Source organism: Ischnura elegans, chromosome 9 (assembly GCF_921293095.1).
Source record: "Ischnura elegans chromosome 9, ioIscEleg1.1, whole genome shotgun sequence".
In the NCBI taxonomy this organism is placed as follows: domain Eukaryota; kingdom Metazoa; phylum Arthropoda; class Insecta; order Odonata; family Coenagrionidae; genus Ischnura; species Ischnura elegans.
The window spans coordinates 21,965,655-21,988,437 of NC_060254.1; the positions used below are offsets into that span (position 1 = coordinate 21,965,655).

Consider the following 22,783-nt stretch of genomic DNA (forward strand, 5'->3'; position numbering starts at 1 on the left):
AAAAAACGCGCGCGATATCGCTTTTCTCCGAAAATCTTTGAACTTAAGCAGGTGGTGTTGCAGTTATATGATTTTTATGGAATAAAAAACACAATATTCCTTTGATGAGATGCTTTGGCTATATTGATCATGATTTCTGAAGATTTTGGTTCACATCTACATGGTTTTACAACACAAAATGACGCGTCGCGTCGGCTTGAATCGCTTACTTGGAGAATATCATTCTCCTCAAAAGCCTTCGTAAAATTATTTTTGTCACTGCCGGCCTAATCTGACGCAATCACGTGAAGGTCTCTTCTTATTCCTCGGCACAGTCAGCTGCACTCACGATTGCTTTATAAGTGGCTGGCTAGCCTGTTTTTGCTCCCATCTTCCCTGACTTTTTGAAAAAATGTTCTTTAAATCTTTGATGTGTTGATGGTCGTTGCAGTGAAGGAGGCCGCGTGAGGTGTGATCAATCCGCATTGGACACTGCTCAGCGATGAGGAGACACGCTCCCGCGCCTCCAGCACCATGTGATTGGCTCATGCTCCTCCTCCTGCTCCTCACCTCTGTCGCCGCCGACGCACCCAAGGAAGGTAAGGACAAATACATACACCATACTAATGCATGCCTGCGTGAATGGATGACTGATTTTAATCTAATGGAGTAATCGACCGAATCATGAGACACGATGGTGTAATGAAAATAATGGGGAACATGCACAATTTTTTAAAAGTACTAGAATAAGAAGGTCCCTACTTCAAGTATACTCGCCGAAAATTTCGCGGATGAATAATGTTATTGAGCTGAGTTATGAGTCTTATAAAATTAATCTTCTTCGGCTGCTTGAAAACACAACGTCATCGTAGCGTTGCGTCAAGGCACGGTATCCATTGATGACAGACAGAGGAAGTGGATAGAAAATCGGTCTATGCAGGGGCTCAAATGCAAATATGGCGAAATTAATTGCTGTTTTAACGTCAGACAGCAGATTGTGAATATTCTGGGTTGCCAAGGCCTTATTGAAACAAATGAAGGGGATTATTTCGTGAGATTTGGAAGCAATCGCTATTTTTCAGAAAATCAGCCGCCATAAGGGAGTCGACCAAAAGTAAACTGTCGTATTGTGCTTTCTAAAATCCCTCTTAAGTCAACTTGTCCTTTGAGGAACTACTACAAAGCTCGTTGATGATATTTTACTTCGATATATTGCAATCAAGACTCTGCCCTTCTACTCACTTAGCGAAGTGAATGGTGTACCGTGCGATGACGTCAGAAGGCGTTTCAGATCACGGGGCATCAAGCGATATTCTACCACTTTTAATAAGCATTTAATGACGCTTGTGGAGTTCTAGGAGAGTTTTGGCTTACATATTTCGACTCGTGAGAAAATTGTCCGTTCAATGAGACGGATTTAGCAGTTGTAAAACAACTGGGGAGTAAGCTGATGATTTGCTTTGAGGTATCATTCCTTATTCAATTACGAGTGGATCACATGTGCTGTGCTCAATATGTAGTAGATCATCTTTGCTAGACAGCGTAGAGGTTTATTTCTTGTATGGAAATAGGGTAGTTTCCTCCATAAAAGAAAACGAAATGCATTGATTGCGATTCCTTACCCACCATTAGTGTATTCATAATATACAAATTATTTGGTTTTAGAAATCCCAGTTTAGACGTATGGCAGTGGTCAATTTTAACCTCATTTGAAAAAGGCCAGATTGGCGCCCATGCGATTCCACTCAACGTGACGTCACAGGGACCTAGATGCTATACGAGTACATAGGAGTTTTACATTGTCTGAGATTACCAATGCATGCATGAGGGCCCTCTTTCAAGAATAATGGTTCAAATGGCGAGTTTTACGGATTTTTGAGGGATATTTGATTAATCTCAACACTGTTCCATAGGTAATAACGATCCAATTAAGGAAAATGGATTAAAGTTAAAAATTTCTCTGAGCTCTGGGGGGCGGGGGGGTTTATCCCCCCTCGCTGCGCCACTGTTGATTGCAACTGCCCCATGGATTGGTATTTTATGCACGCATACTGGAATTGAGTACCATCCGTACGAGTCATAATAAGATTTAACCACATCCAAGCCATTGTCTTCGCAGTTATCCGCATTTATTCCACGTGTACAGGGTAATGCCTGCCTGTCGCCTTTCATGCATCGTTATCGTCATCCTCAGAACCTACCTCCACTATCCATCTCGTTTTCTTTCTTCATGGTGGGCGTGGTTGTCAACCCAGTTGATACAATGACCCATTCACACTTTCTTCCCATGCCATTTTTTGTTGGATCTAGCGGTCTTTCTTTGAACAGTTCATCCAAAGGGTCGGAGACAGTGAAGAGCGTTGCGGAGATTGACGCCTTATTCACCGGTGAAGAATGACACCTGCCGAAAAAAATCTCATTCCCTTAAACGCCCACACGCTTTTTTCGCTGCCTTTTTCCAGATTTCGTAGTACTCAGGCACCGTAAGGTTGGGAAACTAATGGCCGTTATTTTTTTTTGTTTTATAGCTTAAAGCTCAAATGCAGCCATCGACAATTCCTCCACGAATTTACGCTATTAGCACGCACATGGCTTACTCTGAGGTGAGATCTACCCCCACCCAACCAATCTTACCTTAGGATTGAATTACTGTGTGTGAATGAGTAAAACATGTAACCATACTGATACCATGATTTCTAATTAAATTCTCCCATCTAAGAAGTTCTAATCTATAAACTGTTATCCAACCGCTATCAGCTCCTAATTTTAAAAAAAATTAAGACATTTCTTACGTGTACAGCTCTTTCAAGGCTTTCTAAATCCGTAATAACTTATCATGATGATGTTCCGGATGATAGGTAAGACTGATTAATCAACTGAGAAAAACTTTTGTAAATGGTTTACTTTTTTAAAAGTATATTTTAGACAATTTTAAACGATGAAACAGTCGCAGTGGGAATATTTCCCTCATTTTCCTCAGTAAAAAGAGGAGATAATTCCAGCGAATTTTGTCCTCTCACTCAAAATTGGTTGTGAAAAAGTACAGAGTGAAGAAGCATTTTTGGGATAACGTTCAATTTCCAAAGGAATCAAAATTTTAGGCGCTGTCCAAAAATTCCGTGCCTGCATTGCCATTTAGGATCGCGTTCGCCTGGCGGTGAAAACTCGAATGTTTTTATTACTTCGCCTACCTCACTGGTCATTGCTGATCTCGTATGATATGTGTGGTGAAAGACTAAACTATTTCTTCTTTTAATTGGTGGTATTCCATTGCAATGGTTGTAGAAAAAAACTGTAGCTAATACCTTTCTCATTTTAAAGTAGGCGACCCAGTTTTCAGTGAATAATCACCATCATCAGCAACAATTTTTTATCTGTTAATCCTATTATTGAGTCCGTCGTTACGTAGTGGAAGGGGAGATAAACAAGATAGCCCCCTCATTAACGAGGACCTTTAGCCCTCCTATTCCTCCATTGTGGCCTTTATATCATGTGAACTTCATCTCCACCTCCGTTACAAAGTTAGGGAAAATTAATAGGTTAATCACAGTAAACATTTTCCCGGATTATGGTGATTATACACAGAAACCTGGGTCGCCGACTTTAAAAGGACAGTGGAATTTTTGAAAGTTGTTTTTCTAATAATTTATAAAAAAACATAATTCCAGTGCAACACTTAGTCCTTCGGATAGGACCTTAAGTCGTAGAATAGGGTAGTTTCCTTCATAAAAGAAAACGAAAGGCATTGATTGCGATTCGTCATCCACCATTAGTGTATTCATAATATACAAATTATTTGGTTTTAGAAATATCGGTTTAGACGAATGGCAAGGGTCAATTTTATCCTCATTTGAAAAAGGCCAGATTGGCGCTCATGCGATGCCACTCCACGTGACATCACAGGGACCTAGTTTCTATACGAAAAGATAGGAATTTTACATCGTCTGAGATTACCAATGCATGCATGAGGCACAGAGCTCAGGGAAACATGTCTTAATAATCACCTATTAAAACTGGCTAAGGTCGGAAAGTTTTCTTCGTTTGATAAGGTATTGATAATCCTTATTTAAGCCAAGCGCTACCAGCTAGCAGGGTACTCTGCTACCTACGAGCATCCTGCGTCGTATCAGCGCTCAAAGCCTCGCCCCAAGGTCACCTCATTCGGCGGCAGCGGGAGCCACAAACACGTCACAAGGAGTTTCCCCAGCATTCATACTTAGCCGTCGCGTTTTCACGCGCTTGAAAATTTTCTCTTTTAATTTAATCGCGAAAAATAGATATCATCATTTAAAAATCTAAAAGTGTGAAATACGTACTCTAGGAGTAATAATCTTTCGATTTAGGCGATAAAAAAATAATAGGAAACCACCCTATTCTTGGCGTCTTTCAATAAGGCAGGATAATGCCGACGCCGGGTTTCTCTCCACCCTTCCCTCATGCCGCAGATGGCCGCCTCTGTTGGTCGCCTCCTCCAAATACCAAACAGCGTGAAGCAATATCGTGGTGATCGATGGGTGATGCGTTCCGAGTGGAAGACGCCCTCGGTCGTGAGATGAGCAACTTTCGCTCTCGACCGAACTGGATTGACGTGATCGATCTCTTTCGGCCGGTCGCGAAGTGGCAGAAGTTCCGTGGGAAGTGAGACCGAGCGAATGACACGCCATCCGCCGTGGGTGACGCGATTTGCATCATTCCTTTGTCTTTTCTTCGGCTGAGAAAGCCACCCGCCAAGCGCAGGCGCGGAGGGACACCTCCCATCCCCTGCGTCTGCTCCGAAGCCTGATGTAAGGCTGGTTTACAACACGTCGAAGTTGACGGCTATAGCAGTAGCTCCGAAACGATATCTTGATACTGCTATCAACGCAGAAGTATCCCCAGTATACCAGAGGTCCGTGATCGCAGAGGCTTAAAAACAAACAAGTGACGATCGCGATGAATGGAGAAGGATCCATAGGATAGAACAGGCGGAGAGGTCATTCTGCCGCAAGCACAGAAATAAGGAATGAATTCATCAGGTGCTTCATGAGGAGCATTGTTCTGTACATTGGCGTACCCAGCGAGGGGCAGGAGGGGGCAGCTGCCCCCCGTAGAAACAAAAATCGCAAATGTCTTTAAGGAAAATAATATTTTTTCAAAAAATAATTTTAAAAACTAATTAAGAGCTGTTACAGTTTCCTTAAATTTTTGTTTCATTCACCTATTCCATGTTTAAACCTTACCTATAACTTGAACAACCATGGCTTGCTCCCCCCCCCAGTTTTGATCCTGGGTACGCCCTTGGTTCTGTATGGCTTAAACTTCAACAGCAGGAGAAAAGTCAATAGTGGAAACATTCGAAATGTTGTACTACCGGGTAATAGAGAAGGAAAAATGGATCGACTGCGTAGTTAAAAAAGAGGTGCTTAGAATAGCCGATGAGAGGAGAAATCTTCCAAAAACCCTGAGAAGAAGATTAACCCTGAGAAGAAGCAACTTAGTTGGCCACATCATGAGACATGAAAGCCTGATGTAACAATTTTAGGAGGTCTGTTAGACGAGAATAAGGACAAGAAATAACCCCTGATGGGTTTTTGTAGGACAGATTGTTAAGGATGCACATGAGAAGGCATGAGTCACTTTGCTAAGATTACCTGAAATGAAAGCGGATGGAGAGCTGCGTCAAACCAATCTTATTTAATCGACATGTTGATGATGTGTAAAATTACTGAAGTTGGTGTTCTCTTCCATCATCACGATTGAAAATTTCCCCAAAATGAAGCCTTATCCTATTGTATATATGTGTAAAACTGGCTTAATTGCGGCTGATGCGGAAGAGTTTGATGTGCCGTGATGAACCCCCCCACCCCCATCCCTTCGCCGTCGCGCCCCAAGTGGAAAGTGAGCGAACTCTTTCCCACGCCCTGCCCATGAGTCCGCTCCCGAGGCCGTTTGATTCTCAAACGATTTTAAAGAGAGGCTTTTTTTCCGCCTTCTATAGTCCGTTTTCCCGCGGTTCCCGCGCCCAACCTTACTTAAGGTAGCATCTTCTCTTTTTTTAGAGGCATGCTTTTTCTTAGGCCCGAATCACACGATTCATTGCCACCCACCGCTCATCTGAATGGGTTCACACAGTCGCTACACAGTCTGGCGGCAGATATGACAATTTTTCACGTACCAGTTCACGGATGGCGGCTATGACAGCTCAAATGATGATCCTGGCTCGTCATCATTTTCAGGAATGTCAGTGTTGGGTTTTACCGTCCCTATTTCCATCATTTGTTTCCGTCGCGTTTTACATCACCGCAAACGTTTTGAAATACAGCTGCAGTCAATCAGCGCACAATACACAACGTATAATTTGGACATGTCAGTGAGCTTCATGATAAGTATCAGGAAAGCCTTGCAAACGTCAAGAATGCCTCAAATAGCTGTGTGATATAGAAAATAAAGGATGAGCGTTATTTTCCCTGTCTTTGAAAATAAAAGCAGAAATGATCACTGGACTTGTGCGTGGAAAATGGTCATGTGATTCTTGGTTATATTCAGCATGCATCAGATGAGAAGAAGTGAAAACTAGCATTAAAATAGGGAAACAAAAAAAACGATAGAGGTGGATGAATTCTACTATTTGGGAAGCAGGATAGCTAGCGTTGGGAGAGATCTTCGAAATGTGGTGCTACAGAATAATGATGAGGATCAAATGGATCGAACGAGTTAGTATTGAGAAAGTCCTAATAAGAGTGGGAGAGAAGAGAAGCCTCACGAAAACTTTGTTTAGTAGACGGAACAACCTTAGAGTCCACACCTTGAGACATGATAGCATGATGAAGACCAGTGGCGCAGCGAGGGGGTTTGGGGGATAAAACCCCCCAGAGCTCAGAGAAATCTTTAAGTTTAATCCATTTTACTTAATTGGTTTGATCTTACTAATAGGATAGTGTAAGGATTAATAACATATCCCTCAGAAAGCCGTAAAACTCACAATTTTGAACCGTTTATCTTAAAATTCCGCAATTTATTAATCTCGCACCTACCGCTTATCCTGGTGGGTATTCCATACCCCCACACACTCCGGTATTAGTTGGTCCTAAACCCCCCCACCCAGCCTTAATTCCTTGCTGTGCCCCTGATGAAGACAATCGTCGAGGGACAAGTGGATGGCAAGAACGGAAAAGGCAGACCTCGAATGAAATGTATCGAACAGGTAAATAAGGATGCGAAAGAGAAGAAATACCTGAATGTGAAAATATTAGCTGATAGAAAAATTGAGAGGAGAGTTGCGTCCAACCAATTTTAGGATTATCCTCCATATTTTCTGTATGGAGTCACGCGACATCTTCGTAATTAAATCTGTGACGATGATCACTCGTCGTCCAATTAGCGATGTTTTTGCGTTCTCGTCGTGTAAAGGGGGTTTTAGGTGACGCGGGATCACCTCATTACGTCCGCGGAGCTGTGGGAACTTTCACTCGGGGGACAAATGAATGAGTGCATCGCAGCATGCAGGACACAAGGACTATTATGTCACTCGCAGTGTCGGGCAATAAAGGCGAACAATCCGTACGCCTACGCATCCGAAAAATTCACTCCCTCCATCCCCTTTACTCCTATGTTTACCACATTTTTTATCCAATCGCCATCTTGTCTGATTGTTTGGGGGTGTCCATTAAATACGGGTGGTGTTTTGGGATTTTTTTTACCCCCCCCCCCCTTCCCCCTAAGTGACATATCGTGAGATTTGGCTCGAACCCCTCCCTCTAATCTCACGTGAGATTGTTCAAAATGCGTATTTTCAATGTAAATACGTCAATCAGTGTTTCATTGTGTTGGATTTATTTTAAAAAAAAGCAATTTGTTTCTTATTTTTATTTAATATCAGCCAATGCAACCCAGTTTTCTCCCAATTTTACACTGTTTCTTGCAGGAAAAAATTACGTTATACTCGTTAGGACCCCCCTTCTCCGCCACGTGCGATTGGGTGAGAATTTGCTTGACTGCATCCCCCCCTCTAAACGCCTCACTTAATTCATTGATGCCCCCTTCGTTTGTTTGTCCATCCGGGAAAAATCTTGCAACTCAAATTTAATCAACTTCCCGATTAGCTATGGGCTTAAAATTTTCAGTGCACATCAGAACAAGTTGAAAATGCATTCTGTCGCTTACTATAGTTTCTCTGAGGCAGTATGCGCCACCATTTTCGAAAATTCACATTTGTATAGCCCGTTTTACACGAGGCACTTAATTGAACAATCTGACGTACGTACGGCGGCGCAGTCAAAATTGTATCGTGTTAAGCGGTGAATTCCTAGAACGTATGCGAGAATGCATTAGTATGAAATGGAAAAATAGCCCCCTCTCCAATTTTGCTCGTGCATTCGCGCAATTGCGCGCCATAATGAGAAATAAATGCCGTCCTAACCTGCGCAATTGCGTGCCGTGTGTATAACGGCCTTACTAATTGTTCAGCTGCGGCATAAATTTTATCAATTTACGACAATACGAAACTGTTTCCAAATATTTGACGCCAGGCGAGTGTAAGCAATCGAGTTAATAAATAATTTTACAATAGATTTAAATATTAATTTAATAATCCACGTTTTTATTCGAACTAAAAAAGAAAAAATAAATCGCCCTACTTTGGCCTAAAGTCCCGCGTTTAAATTTTACTGATAAAAGGTTGCACGTTCAAACCCAAAAACGTGGTGCGCATATCATTTTCTATCTCTCAAATCAAAAATCTTTCTCTGTAATTATTTTGTGTGTAATTCATCGGTACATTCTCTGCCCGTAGTCCTCGCAATGGCTCAGGAGTCAGGATAGGGTTTAATGAATAGCCTAAGCTAGTAATTATGGCTTCCTCTGGAATTCAAGTCTGAAATTTGGATGCGGATTAACGAAATGCTTTAACTCTTGGAGGCTATAATTTTCCGTTAGTCTGCGAGATCATGTGGATTCACCTGACGTTTCTTTGAACCCTGATGGCCTCTTATTCGATGGAAAATAATAGATTATTATGTCCTTCTGAAGGAAGTGATCACTATGATTTACCAAAAGTGTGCATCCATTTAATTAATCGGTATACCCAAATATTACAGTCGTCATTGGAACTACGAAAGCTTCTAATGAGCATGTATGTACTATCTTGCACTTAATACTGCTTGACAATTAGCTAGGGTGATTCATGGAGAGTCTGGAACTCTAGCTCTTCTCTGTTTGCTTCATCTTCCATAATGGGGTATTCTTTTATTCAATTGATCTTCACTGATGAGAAGCTTTTATGCACCTCTGTTGGTTTTAAGAAAAACAATCTTTTAGTCAAATTCTTAAGGACCTTATTTTATTTGCATGTTTGTTGTGAATTCCGCCAAAGATTCGGCTGATTTTTGCCGAAATAAGTGTAGTTAGAAGATTGGAAAATTGAGCGAATGGATGGCATATATAGAGAAAGTGGGCTAACTAGTCTGTGACGTGGCATCTCCGCTATCGTCATGTAATTTTAGTGGTCTCTTTTAATGTTGAACGTAATCAAGAAGTTCAGGAACCGGTGGCTCAAGTTTTTGAGAAGAAGAATACTGAAGCCGGTGTCATAGCCACGGGGGGGTTTCCGGATTACATCCCCCCCACTTGAGCCTTTAAAGCTTTTACTTCATCCAATTTATAACTTTATTTTCATGAATACTCGTTAAAAATTACTGTTTTTGAATCCTAAAAATCACGTTTTCAGCATCAAAAATCCCAAAATTTTCGTGGAAGGACCCGCGGACCCCCATGCCCTGGGCTGTTTTCCATACATCCCGGAAGGGGCCCGAAATCTCTGGTAACCCCCCTCCCCCTTCACTTTTCAAAATCCTGGCTACGCCACTGACTGAAGCTACAATAAAGTATGTGTTATTTTTTACGAAACTTTCAGTACGCCATGTATGTGCACAAGTTAAGTATTAAATAAGTTATAAAATCGTATTTATTTATGGAAATATGCCTACTTTTGTCAATGCTAAAAAATCTAATGTTGGTTGATATGTACGAGAGACAAGATTGGTCCATCCATTATTTCGCTCGATGAGATAAAAAGTTAACATATACCCCCGCTGCAGCATTAATGGTGGGTGTCACCGTATTTACAAACAGATAAGTATTCCCACGTGCTCGAGTCAGTGCCTCTGTTGATATCCCCGTCCAATTTCCTCGTGGAGTTGGGATGGAGCGATTACTGAGAGGGGAGGGGATGTTAAAAACACTGCTTGAGAGAAGAATGGTTGGTTGGTGGGGTAGGGGAAGGAAGAGAATAGAATTTATACGCAGAATGAAAGGGAGTAGGCCCAATTTTTAATTGAAGAGGAAAGTCCAAGAGGAAGGGAAAGGAGACGGCCAGAGTGAGTCTCAAATGTTACATAGAAACCTGCCTTAACCGGAAGAATACTTTGAGAATAAGCAATGTCCTTCTTGGGAAAATCCAAGAAACTACTCAAGTCGAAGTCATGAATACTAGAACAGCCAGGGGGATCTATTTGATCCTTGAAGAAAGATTTCGTGCTTTCCCGACGAATGGACTGAAGAGTTCTCGGGATCGCCACCGGGTCAGGAACTCCATAACTGCCGACGTTTCGATGACCGAGTTGGACATCGAAACGTCGGCAGCTACGGAGTTCCTGACCCGGTGGCGATCCCAAGAACACTTCACTAAATTTGATCCTTTATCGAATTGAGATGAGAGCAGTTGCGGATCCAGGATAGGGACAAGGGGGAAGGGGCTACGTAGGGGTTATCTCCCAGCAGCTATAGCCCCCTTAGCCCCTTCCCACCATAGATCCGCCACTGGATGAGAGCAATTTTAAAACATTTTATCTCGTGATTTTTTATCATTTGTAGTTCATGTATAGGCGTAAATGCAGGACCATAAACTTTGTACGGAATTCTCAAATTTGCATCAACAGGCTGCGGGGATCAAAATGATCCCCGTGCAAGAGGGATTGTATTTAGAAGAGTGGAAAGTTGTTCTATGGCGTAATTTCTGTTATAAATTTAAGTTCTAGGCTCTCCTTTCTGGAACTGTACAACAGGAAAAGAATTGTTACCTAGCACGTTATCACAGCATATATGCACGGCCAAGCGCGGATCCAGAAGGGCCTAACAGGATAACGGTCTTCTCATCATATTTGAGATTAAAAACAACATAATTAACAATTAATGTACGGAATGTTCTCAATATTTTAATATGAAATTAAATTATTGAGACTCCGTACTTCACGAAACAAAACGAACGTAATGATAACCGTACTAAAGTCTTGCCTATATTTTAAGCGTCTTTGGGGGGGGGGGGACACGAGTCCCCGTGCCCCCCCCCTCAAAATCCGCCAATGTGCACAGCTGACTGATTGTTATAGGGGATCAGTTTGATTCTCTCGGCCGTTGATGTAACAGGGAACTCAGAGATAAACTCTAGAACAGATGCCGGTGCGGCTGAGAAACAACTCCACCAGTGGCGTAGCCAGGAATTTCGTTCGGGGGGGGGGGGGGGGGGGCCGGGGGGGATTTCCAAAACCAGGGGCGTGATTTTTTTTAAAACAGTGTAGTAAGTAGAGGGTTTCAAACTAATTTTAAAACTTTTCATAGTCGAAAAAACTTCATTTTACACAGAAATCTTTTAAGTCGTGATATTTCAATATTTTATTCTCTTTTATGAAGCGAAGTAATTGTATTAAAATTTTTCGGGGGGGTCCCCCCCTTTGCTATGCCACTGAACTCCACTTAATTTCAATACCTTTTGTGCGGCAGTTTGCTGTTAGAGTTCTACAGAAGAATGATGGATGGCGTCCAGTCTACGTAAATTGTTTTAATGAACGTCCAGAAGCTGTGAAACTGACTTTTTTCGCTAATCGTTATTTATATAAGTATTTTTTCTATTTCTCAATGAACCAGCCTTTAAACTGACTCCGCCGAAAAAGTTCGCATGCGAATCGGGCGTGGCACCCCCATTGCCTCAGGATCGGAGACGAAGACGAAAGAAAGAAATAAAGAAAGATGATATTGCGTGGAGGACGAGCCGTTGGGCGGCTCAGCCGTGCGCATCCCGTTATTGCGAAGCATCGATCGGGGAAGGTCCACACCACGCCCAACCGGAAGCGGGCGGGAGGCGGCGCGGAACCTCACTCATTTATTTTTCCATTCTTACTTAGCTAGACGAGCGCTCGATTGCAGCTGAATCACTCGTCGAAACATTTGTCCCCGTCTCAAGGAGAGAAACAATGACACTCCCCTTGCTTCTGTGACTCTCGTGCAAGGAGACAACACTCCGTCCCGTTGAAGCTTGATGTGTATCACGCCACTTCGGGCGTATTTTAATCGGGTTCCAGAAGTGTCCGCAGCGCGGCGATTAGTTCAAAGCGATCCATTAGTGATAGATCACTTCATCAAAATTATAGATTCCGGTTAAAATCTATAATTGTGATTAATTTCTCCGTAAAATTCGGATCGCTTTGCTATCAAGGACGCCAGTGGCGATTTTGTGCATCAATTCAAACGCACGGTGGATGAAAACGCATGTTAGGAACAGACTAGAGTATTTTCTATCGTAGTATTCGTGTCGCGAGGATCAAATGTGGAAAATAAAAGAGTTCCTTTGATTTAAAAAGTCAATAAAAAACCCACGCTTTTATTTGGACTAAAAAGAAGAAATAAAGCACTAAAGCACTCCAGTAGCGTAGCGAGGGGTGTGGGTTTTGGGGGATAACCCCCCCCCCCCCAAAAAAAAAAAAACTCAGAGAAATTTTTGAAATTTAATCCATTTTACTTAATTGGATAAATATTACATATAGAATAGTGTAAGTATTAATAAATTATCCCTCAGAAAGCCGTAAAACTCACCATTTTGAAGCATTTTTCTAAAAAAAAATTTTGGGGGAGGGCACACGCACATCTTGTATTTCAAACCCCCTCTATTAGTTGCTCCTAAAACCCATTTTAGCCTTAATTCCTAGCTGCGCGCCTTAAGAACTCTGCCTTGTCCCAAGGTTCCACGTTTAAATTTTACGGATATAATACTACAATGTTCAAAATTAAAAGGGGTGCGCATTTGCTTTGCATTTGGCACAGTAAAGATTACAATTCATCATCATACACTTGAGATTTTGGTTCTAATATTTTAATGAATTAACCCATTAGTGCATAAAGTTATTTTTGTCAAATATTCATTTAGAAAGTAATTATTCTGGCTAAGAAGGTTCATTTTAACTTATTTCTGCAATTTTTTAATTTTTACAATCAATAGTTAAAATAATACTGCCCGTCCGATATATCGGACGATCATTTTTCAGTGTTGATTACACATTCAAAATAGTATAGAAAAACTTGATAATATAGAAAATAAAAAGATCACATTTAGAAGAAAAGTGAGATAAAAGTTATCAACGTATTGAGCAAAATAATACAATAAAAAATAATTTACTTACTCGTGCGAGTGACTGAATATTCTTTCAATGCCATGTCTCACAAAAATGCTTCTCAAGTCGATAAATTCAAGGAGTCAAATACAATATTAGTGGGGCGGTGAATACAGACATCCATTTGAACTTAATATAGTATCAAAATTTAGCGCAAGTCAACAGGAGCCCAGAAAAAAACTAAATATGAGTGTCCGATATATCGGTCGCTATGGACTAATGGGTTAAGGCAGTGAAAAAAGCAATGCCCGAAAGCAATGCCTAATTAATCCTTGTTTATTTGAAATTAAAAATATTCTTGTAATTTTCTAATGTTCCACGGATAAATGAAAAATTAAATTATTAAATTTTACTGAGAAAGAATTTGGATGAAGATATTGAAATGTATGCGCGCCATGTTTTTGTTTTTGAATATGTAGTCTTAATCTGTAAAATTGAAAAGTGGTACGTTAGGCCAAGGCAGAGTGGTTTATTTCCTTCTTTTTAATTCGGTAAAATTTTTAAGTTTTTATCCTTGTTTTAAATTTATTTTAATATTTTCTTCTTCCAAGTTTAAATGAAAACGTTTTTTTATTTTAATGCATTGTAATATTATTTCTAAACTCTATTGGTAAATACGCCCACTGACGAATATCCAGTTTTGAATTTGAGTGTGAGTTTTGAACTATTGCAAATCATTACAATTTAAAGTGCTGGCGAGTGATTACTGCAAATTTAAATAGCCGAATATGGCGGCTCATATTACCTCAGAATAACTGCAACTAGCCTAAGAATGCATTTTCATCTGGTACTGAGCTGTGCTGAAAATTTCAAGTCGTTACCTTATCGGAAAGTAGGTTCAATTTGAGTTGCAATATTTTGCCTGAGAGGACAGACGAACAAACAGACAATGGGACTGATAAAAGCGTGGTGTAAAGTTCTCTCCTGTGGGGACACACTTCCGAAGGCTGTCTTCGTTCGGGTGTTGGACTGTCACACCTCAACCATAGTCTGCTTCGCGAGGATGTCCTATGAATCATGCCTGTTGGAGCACGGTAAAATGGACCGCATTGATTCTTAAGTTCACGATATTCGTCCTGCTAAAAAAATTGTATTTTTTTATTTTTATCCTCAGAATATCTGCAGATTTCATATAATCTACAGTTTTTTTTGCAAATATCGGTGAAATCTATAAAATTAGAATTTATAATGCAAGAATGTGTGAAATTCGGTAGATGTTCTTCGTAATTCTTTTTTATTTTCTGTAAAGTTGTGCAGAATACGTTTGAATTTTTTGCAGAGTACTGCAAAACTTTGAAAATTCCGTAAATATTCCTTACCATAAATTTCTATCAGAACGGTTCTTAATAATTTCAATTTGAAAACAGAAATAATGCTTGTGAAAACTTTCTGCCACTATTAAAAATATATTGTCTAACGATAAATTTAAAAAAAGTGCTGGTAGTCGCTTAAAAAGGATCGTAACAAATTTAGTGACATTTTGGATGGCCGACACCCCACTTACCAAACCTCTTAAGTCACTTACCACTGATGATTTAATAATGCTCCGGAATTACTGAAAATCGCGAATCAAGTCTCTTCCTTCTATATTTTCATATAAATTCATTTCTCCCACGACTTGCAGAAGCGAATATAGGATATGTCAAAATGATACATATAATTTAGTGAGATATTAAAATACATAAGATAAAAAATAATGATATAATAAAAGTGGAGTCGTTCACAAATATAAACTGCTGGCCAAAAAAAGAATGAATGACTATTTGCATTCTTCCATGAATTCATCCACACTATATAATGCATTTAATGTACAATTAGTCCTTCAGATAGCGTTTAGATACATTATGTTCTTTTAACTTCTCGAGGGCTCAGGAAAATTATCACAATCTAATACTTGCTAAGGGACTGTTTAATGCTAATGATGAGAGATGATGGTTCTGATGCTTATGGTCTCCTGTGCAGATGAAATGAATATGAAGATTGGCATTGGTTCGAACAAGGTGGAGTATTTATTCCTTCCTTCACATCTTTCTGTTCCCTGTTGTATTTATTACTGTTTCTTTTCTTAGCACTTTTGGAGGGCGTTTTATTATCCGGAAGCTAAGACAAACACTCAATTAGCTACCTCTTCTAGGCTGTGAATCTTCATCTCAAGGCAAGGCCGTGGACATAATGCCGTCTTTTTTAATGCCGTCGCGTGGGCTCTCGAGCGTGAAAATGAGAGGAAAGATTCACTCCCTTCTGGGAAACAAACTCCCAGCACGAAGAGAGCTGTCCTCAAAGACTGGGATTCGATTGCACGAAATAACATAATGTAATAAGGGGGCCCGCGGTCTGGGATGGGTTAGTGCATTCTCAATGGCCATCTTTTCAGTGCCTGTACTCGTTGGGTGTTCTCAATCTTCGTTTCGTAAACTCAAGTGATGACACTGTCACGACAGCATTATCAAATTAGCCGCTATGCTAATGCTCGAAATAAGCGTTTCATTACAAATCTCGTTTACAAAAATCTTAAAAATTGTAAGTTCACGGCTTTGGAGTGTCGTGAGTCAAGGATATATGAGCAAATATATTATTTATTGCTGGGGCCTTCCGGTATCAAAGTTTTTGGTGGTTCTCTTTGTTTCAAAGAAATTGATCGACATTATTGAGGGATGTGTGGGATACGTCTATGCTAAATATTTAGGGTCATGTTCCAGAACCTTACTCAATCTTGAGTCTACACTCTAATTTGGTGTTTCAGATCTCAAATTCAGATCGAGTTGGAGTTCGAATTTTTTAGACAAATTTCATCTCCACTCACTTGAGCTAGATTAATTATCTTGTGTGTTATGTGGCACGATGTGTTGGAAGTCATTAGCATTAGTTAAATAAAACATATTTCAATATTTCCATGGTATTTCAGTGGAAAGATGGCAGAATAATTCAATGGGAATGTGCAATGTCTTATTTAAATAATATTGATTTAATTATGGTTACATTCAGTGGTAAAATTTGAAAGATAATGCATATGCCTAAATTGTTTTCATTCATTGTTTCCCTCTCACAAAAAAACTAGTACTAATGGAGTATAATATCTTGGAGATGGACACCTTGTCACTTGGCCCCTTAATTTGAATCGGGACTCAGCTTATCAGCTGTGAAATATAGTCTGAACGATCTTTGGACTCGAGTGAGTTCTCGTCATACACGCGTGGCAACGGAGTCGAGTTCTAGTGAGGATCAAGACTAAAGTTCCGGAATTCGGCCCCAAATACAATGTTTAGTAGGCCTTGTTTATCACTCGGGAGCCAACCTAAGTTTCCTTCCGTAGAGAAAGAATCATCATTATGAGGGGAATTTCAGATTTTACGCTGCATTTAAATATAGTGGGGTGAAGCATGGTGGCCTAGTTGGGTTACTGTTCGAATGGTCCCGGGTTCAAAGCCAGGTGAAATCTTTTAGCATCCCCAGTCAAAGGTCCTGGCTGTGGGAAGTGGCTCAGTAAAGGGACTCGGACGCCAATCCTGAAATTGCCTTATTCTAGCGTATTCTAGGGTGCTTAGAGAATCATTGCGACTACAGGCAGGTTGAAGGAATTGAGGATGAAATTTGCTGATGAAGAGCTGCAATTTTGATGTAGTAAGTTACGTTGCATACATTATTAATTTATTAAAAAATAGATATAAGTAGGGGAAAATGGGTCAAAACCGACCGATTAACCTTTTTTCATTTAAAAATTGACCTTCTGTCGCTAATATTCTTTTAAATGCGGTTAATAAGGAACATACATATAGAGTGTAGAATATCGATGTAAATGGAATTTATGATTGTGATTACATACATATGCATGATTTTTTTCAAACAGACAAAATGACGATTTTGCCCCATAGGTGGGGCAAAACAGACACCCTTAGAATTTGCATTTAAAAAACCTTAATTGTACAATTTTGGAAGATTTATTTTACAAACACACTTTTAACACGTGTGTGATTCTTCTCAGCATGAAATAGTAAATTAACAATATGTGAGGTTGGATATGAATTTATGCACAGAAATCACAAATGAAATTGTCATCTTTTTATTCACAATTTGAGCACGCCTCGTGAGCCCACCCTTTGCAGTTCAAACATTGTATCCGACCCACTTTATTCTTGGAACTGGAATACAACTCACTGCAAAATATGCAAGCCTCCTCGTCTCCGATGTCACCAATATCTTTAAGAGCATCCAACCTCTGCCGGTCCTGCCCCCACTCTCCGGTGACGGTTTTGCCCCGCGACACACAGCATGAGAAATATGGCAATACAAGCGTATCCATAATCAACTACTCGGCTACTTGGGCTTAAAACACGCTAAAAACACTAAATTATCATATTAACTTGCCGTTGGTAAATCAGATTGGCATAATAGCTGCTAGACCCAAAACAAACGTAATAAAAATCCTTAAGAAAACTGTCTAAAACTTGAAAAAAATCATTGAAACTAAACGGCGGCCACTACGCAAACGAAAACAAGCTTGATCTGCCGATAATGGCGGCCAATTCAACTAGGTTATAATGTTTCTGCGGGAAAGCAACAACTATCGGGTGATTTTAAAGGGGTCGGTTTGACCCGCCCAGTCGTTTTTGCCCCACTCTCCCCTACGAAAAGAAATTATTCCCACTATAATTGTAAGTAAGTTTAATCCCACTTTAAATTATCATCTGAGTGTTGACATACTGGAAGCTCACGCACACACCATTAAACTTTCGAATCAAAAATATAGTAATACGTTTTCTGTATGAGGCTTTTAGCCATTAGTGCAATATGTTTAAAAACAATTTTTTTACCTTATAGTGTACCTTACTTTAAGAACAAATGATACGGTCATGCGTTTGGCCCGTGTCCGTCATGTTTCTGTAGTAAAGTAGAACGCCTTCAGCTGTATCAGCAGTACTACGTTTTGTTTTCGCCGTGAAGTTTACCTTAAGTCGATAAACGTGACGTCACTCGGAAATATGTCCTAATATACCCCAAAGTGTATTGTAATTTTGCCTTAAAGCCACCTTAAAGATCATCATCTTTCGATTTATTTCCTTTAATTAATAATTACCTCACCTTTGCGAAGCGAACTTCGTGTTGAAACACTTAATGACTGAGTTCAAGTTCGTCTGCTTCATTTTTTTCCTTCGCATGGCCTTATTCCGTGTATTCGAGTGCAATGTACTATAACGCTCGTTACATTTATTTAATACAATGGATATGAAAGAGACGCGCCAAACCAATCTTAGGAGTGCTGATCAGTGACAGGGACGGATTGAGATTATTGTTTGCGGAGGGGTTCATTCTACAGCGCCTTGGTGGTATGCAATGCCTATCAGCGTTAATGCTACTCTTGTACCCATACAAGATCACCCTCAATCCATCAATTATTTTGTTACATATTTTGTTCAGCTAATGAAATAAAAACTTTCATCGGAAAGCCACCTTAAAGATCATCATCATCTCGATTTTTTTTCCTTTAATTAATAATTTCAATTAATTAAGGCGGTTTAAGGGGCACCCACCTAACCGACCCTTAAACCGCCACTGATATATCCCTTTCTAGTTTTTCGCGGTCCATCCTCACTCTTATAACAAATATGTTTCCTATGATATATTTAGGGCCATCGACCGGCTGGGATTTCACCTTGAAGATGGCACCCATGGTATGAAGATCTATGTCGGGTTCCCTGTAATTTGAAACCCAAATCACTGTCATTTCCATTGTTTCTTTTGTGACGTCATCCAAAAAGGGTGTAATAGCAGTTGAGTTCTTCGGTTTTGTCCAAGAGTCACGTACATGCTGGAAAATTATAGATACTTCCTCGCGGATGGCTCAAGTGAGAAAAAGCTCGCAAAAAGTTTCGTGTCTGGCAGAGGGGGCGTGGCGTGCTAAGTCTTAAGTGCAACCTTCAGCTCACTCGTCCTCGTTTTCTGGTGTTTACGCCGACATCACATGGGTCGTTACTTCGATCGCACCGGAATCAAAGCGATTCGCAAGTAGAATGCCCTGAATTCCATCATCAGAGTTCTTTTTCTCTCTTGTTCATCGCCTCCAACATTTCTTGCGGGAAGAGAATTACACTTCTTGTACCGAGTCGTTAACTCCACAGAGGCGCCGGAGGATTTGCCTGAGGGGGCCCGAGCCCCGTCAAAAATTCGTTATGGGTGTGAGGAAAAAATGTGTCAGGCTTGTCGATTTTCCCCGGAGTGTCCTGATATCGAGATTCGAGTTATATGGGTCAATGTTGATCATATGACTATTCTAAAATGCTTGAAAAGCTTAAAACTCACTACTTATAAAACTTCCCGGGGCAAATCCAGGTTTGGACCCCCCAATATTTTTTGTAAGTCGGCATCCCTGTAACTCCATCCCTTGAAACCATAGGAGCCGGCTTGTCGCGGTAGTTTGAAGGCACGTGCAGTTAATGTAGTCTCTAGAGCGGATACAATGCAAACTCTTAAGCTCGGGAATCAAATGTTGGAAGTTGAAATGATGGAAAATAACCAAATATCGGAAGTAGAAGGGCGCTATCTCGGCACGCGCGCCAGTCTGCACATAATTTTTTGCGACAATATCTCATCATTAGCTAATTGAAATTTAAATCAAATGGAGCGATAACAACATATAATATAATTATTTATTGTTTTCAATCAAAAAAGTGTATAGGAATGGACTATTTGTTTCCAGCCGTTGAAAATAACTTTTATGGCTGGTATGCAATGAGACGTAAGCCGTAAGACGCTAGTCGTATGAGAACCAAAATGTTATTCTGGTATGGACGTAAGCCATACGACATAAGCAGTAAGAAATATGGTCAATGTTCATCAAAGGGACTTAGTTTAAAATAGCATAAAAGGAGACTTAAATATTTTTAAGACATTGGTTTTAATTTAATAGTCTCCAGATGAGTGAAAAAAACTAAGTTTTTACATTATGATCTTTATAAATAAAGGTTTTATGATTGGAATTTAATATATCATCCAGTACATTACTTTAAATTGTCTTGTAACTTGTCTGGTAAAATTATCATTCAATTATTGTCGAGGAATTGAACGAGTTAATGAAATAAAGTATCTAGAAGTCACCTTAGATCACCAACTACAATGAGATAGTCATAGGCTAAAAGTTTCTGGTCCACTAAGATAATACTTTTCAAAATTATACTAAATACGTAGTGAGTGTTTAATCCATTTCCGAAAAAGCCTGTAATTACCTCTGGATCATTCTTAAATCAAAATAATATTTTTTGGCATTATAATATTTTTTCGAATAAGCTCTTAAGGCCATAAAATATAAAACTATTTATTTTTCACGGCTTATATTTATATTTCTTGTTTAATTCACCCTGATAAACTAATATACTGCCACCAATGTCTTTTTATTTAAGAAATGCCATCATTTACCTGTCATGAACGAAATGTTTCGAATTTAATTTATCCCATATTCTTAGTGTGACCTTGAGATTGTATCATTGGGAAAATAACTTATTAAAGACAATTAGTTCAGGAAAGCATCCTTCGCATCCGTTCATAATGCTCAGTTGTCTTACTGCCACGATTTTTTGAATCCCCAAGGCGCTCCTGAACTGGAAATCAATAATCGTGGGTGTCGAAGAAAGGCGCTCCAGTTTTCTCCCAGAATTATCTCTTGCTAACTCGTGCTGGAATTCTCTAATTCGATGGAGATTTCTCTATCGCGTCAACGGATGAGGACATAGCGCAGAGTATGAGAACCTTTGCGAAAAATTATTTTAAAAATGTGGCGTCATCCAAAGAGCCAATGGAATTGTTTGTTTGCAAATTTTTCTCGTGATTCTTCAAATTCAACTCTTCAAAGTTCAAATTATCAATTGATGAGAAAATGAAATTGTGAACGAGTCCACTGCGTATGCATGGTGGTCATCTGCGCTTAGCCGTGCCTCACGGATATGTTCCTCGAGGTTTATGCGTTGGCTAGCACAGACTAAGTTCAGGAATAGTGTAGTTTCCTTCATCAAAGAAAATGAAACGCATTGATTGCGATGCCTTACCCACCATTAGTGTATTCATAATATACAATTTATTTGGTTTTAGAAATCCCAGTTTACACGAATGTTAATGGTCAATTTTAACCTCCTTTGAAAAAGGCCAGATTGGCGCCCATGCGACTCCACGTGACGTCACAGGGACCTAGATGCTATACGAGTAGATAGGAGTTTTACATCGTCTGAGATTACCAATTCATGTATGAGGCACAGAGCTCAGGGAAACATCTCTTAATAATCACCAATTAAAATTGCCTATGTTCGGAAAGTTTCCTTCGTTTGATAGAGTATTAATAATCCTTATTTAAGCCAAGCGCTACCTGCAAGCAGCCTGTGTCGTATCAGCGCTCAAAGCCTCGCCCCAAGGTCACCTCACACGGTAACAGCTGGAATCAGAATGACGTCATACGGGCTTTTCCCAGCATTCATACTTAGCCGTCGCGTTTTCGCCTGCTTGAAAATTTTCACTTAATACTTTTCACTTAATTTTTAAAAATTTTCACTTTTCACTTAATCGCGAAAAACAAACATCGTCATTTAAAAATCTAAAAGCGTGAAATACGTACTCCAGGAGTAATAATCTTTCGATTTAGGCAATAAAAAACCACTCTATTTTTCCTTTCCGCGCTTAAAAACCTGGAAGGTCCGTGGGAGGGGCAGCCACTCCGTCATATGGGAGATATCGTGACCTTCTGGCCGTCTTCTGCTGGGACTGCTAATGCCGCTAGCGATCTTCTCTGCATCCGGCCTCCCTTTATTTTGCCATTATCTTAATCTCTGTACTATAAAACCCACTTGGGCGACCGCTCACTCACTCACTCAAACAAATGTTTGTGGTGAACGAGACGAGATATGACAAAAAGTCATGGAATCGACCCACTCTAAAATAGTCTGAACACCCTTGGAAAAATTGTGGAAATACTACATTTTCTATTTATCTATTGTTTTCAAATTAAATATGATAATTAGTCCAAAAAAAGCAAAATCCGATGGTGGCGCTGCGATAATTTAAACGAAGGAACATGATAGAAAATCATATCAAAAAATTTGTAATGCAAACAAAAGAAGCAGAAGATAACTAGGAAAAGTGGAAAAGAAGAAGCAGCAGCTAAAACGAAAAGAGTGAAAAGATAAGGTAAAGAAATTCTCGATATAATTGAATCCAGTGAGTTCTTGGGGACAGCCCCCCAACGAACGAAATCGAGTCTTTATTATAAGTATGGGGCGCCGATTTATGCTGGACGGATGGTATTACGCCGATGATTGGCGATAGCTATATTACCTATACCGGCAGAATATTTTTCCTAATTGCTCCATTTTATTAGTTAAATAAGGCATTGCAGTATTCCCTCTGAG

At 39.9% G+C, this 22,783-nt stretch overlaps 1 protein-coding gene across 1 annotated transcript in view; it reads left to right on the forward strand.

Moving 5' to 3' along the window:
- The window catches only part of LOC124165542, a 146,315-nt gene that overhangs the window by 17,391 nt on the left and 106,141 nt on the right, over window positions 1-22,783 (forward strand). The window contains exon 2 of the mRNA XM_046542991.1: window positions 431-578. Coding sequence (XP_046398947.1) covers window positions 482-578 — 97 coding nt within the window. The 5' untranslated portion in view covers window positions 431-481. The remainder of the gene's footprint in view (window positions 1-430; window positions 579-22,783) is intronic.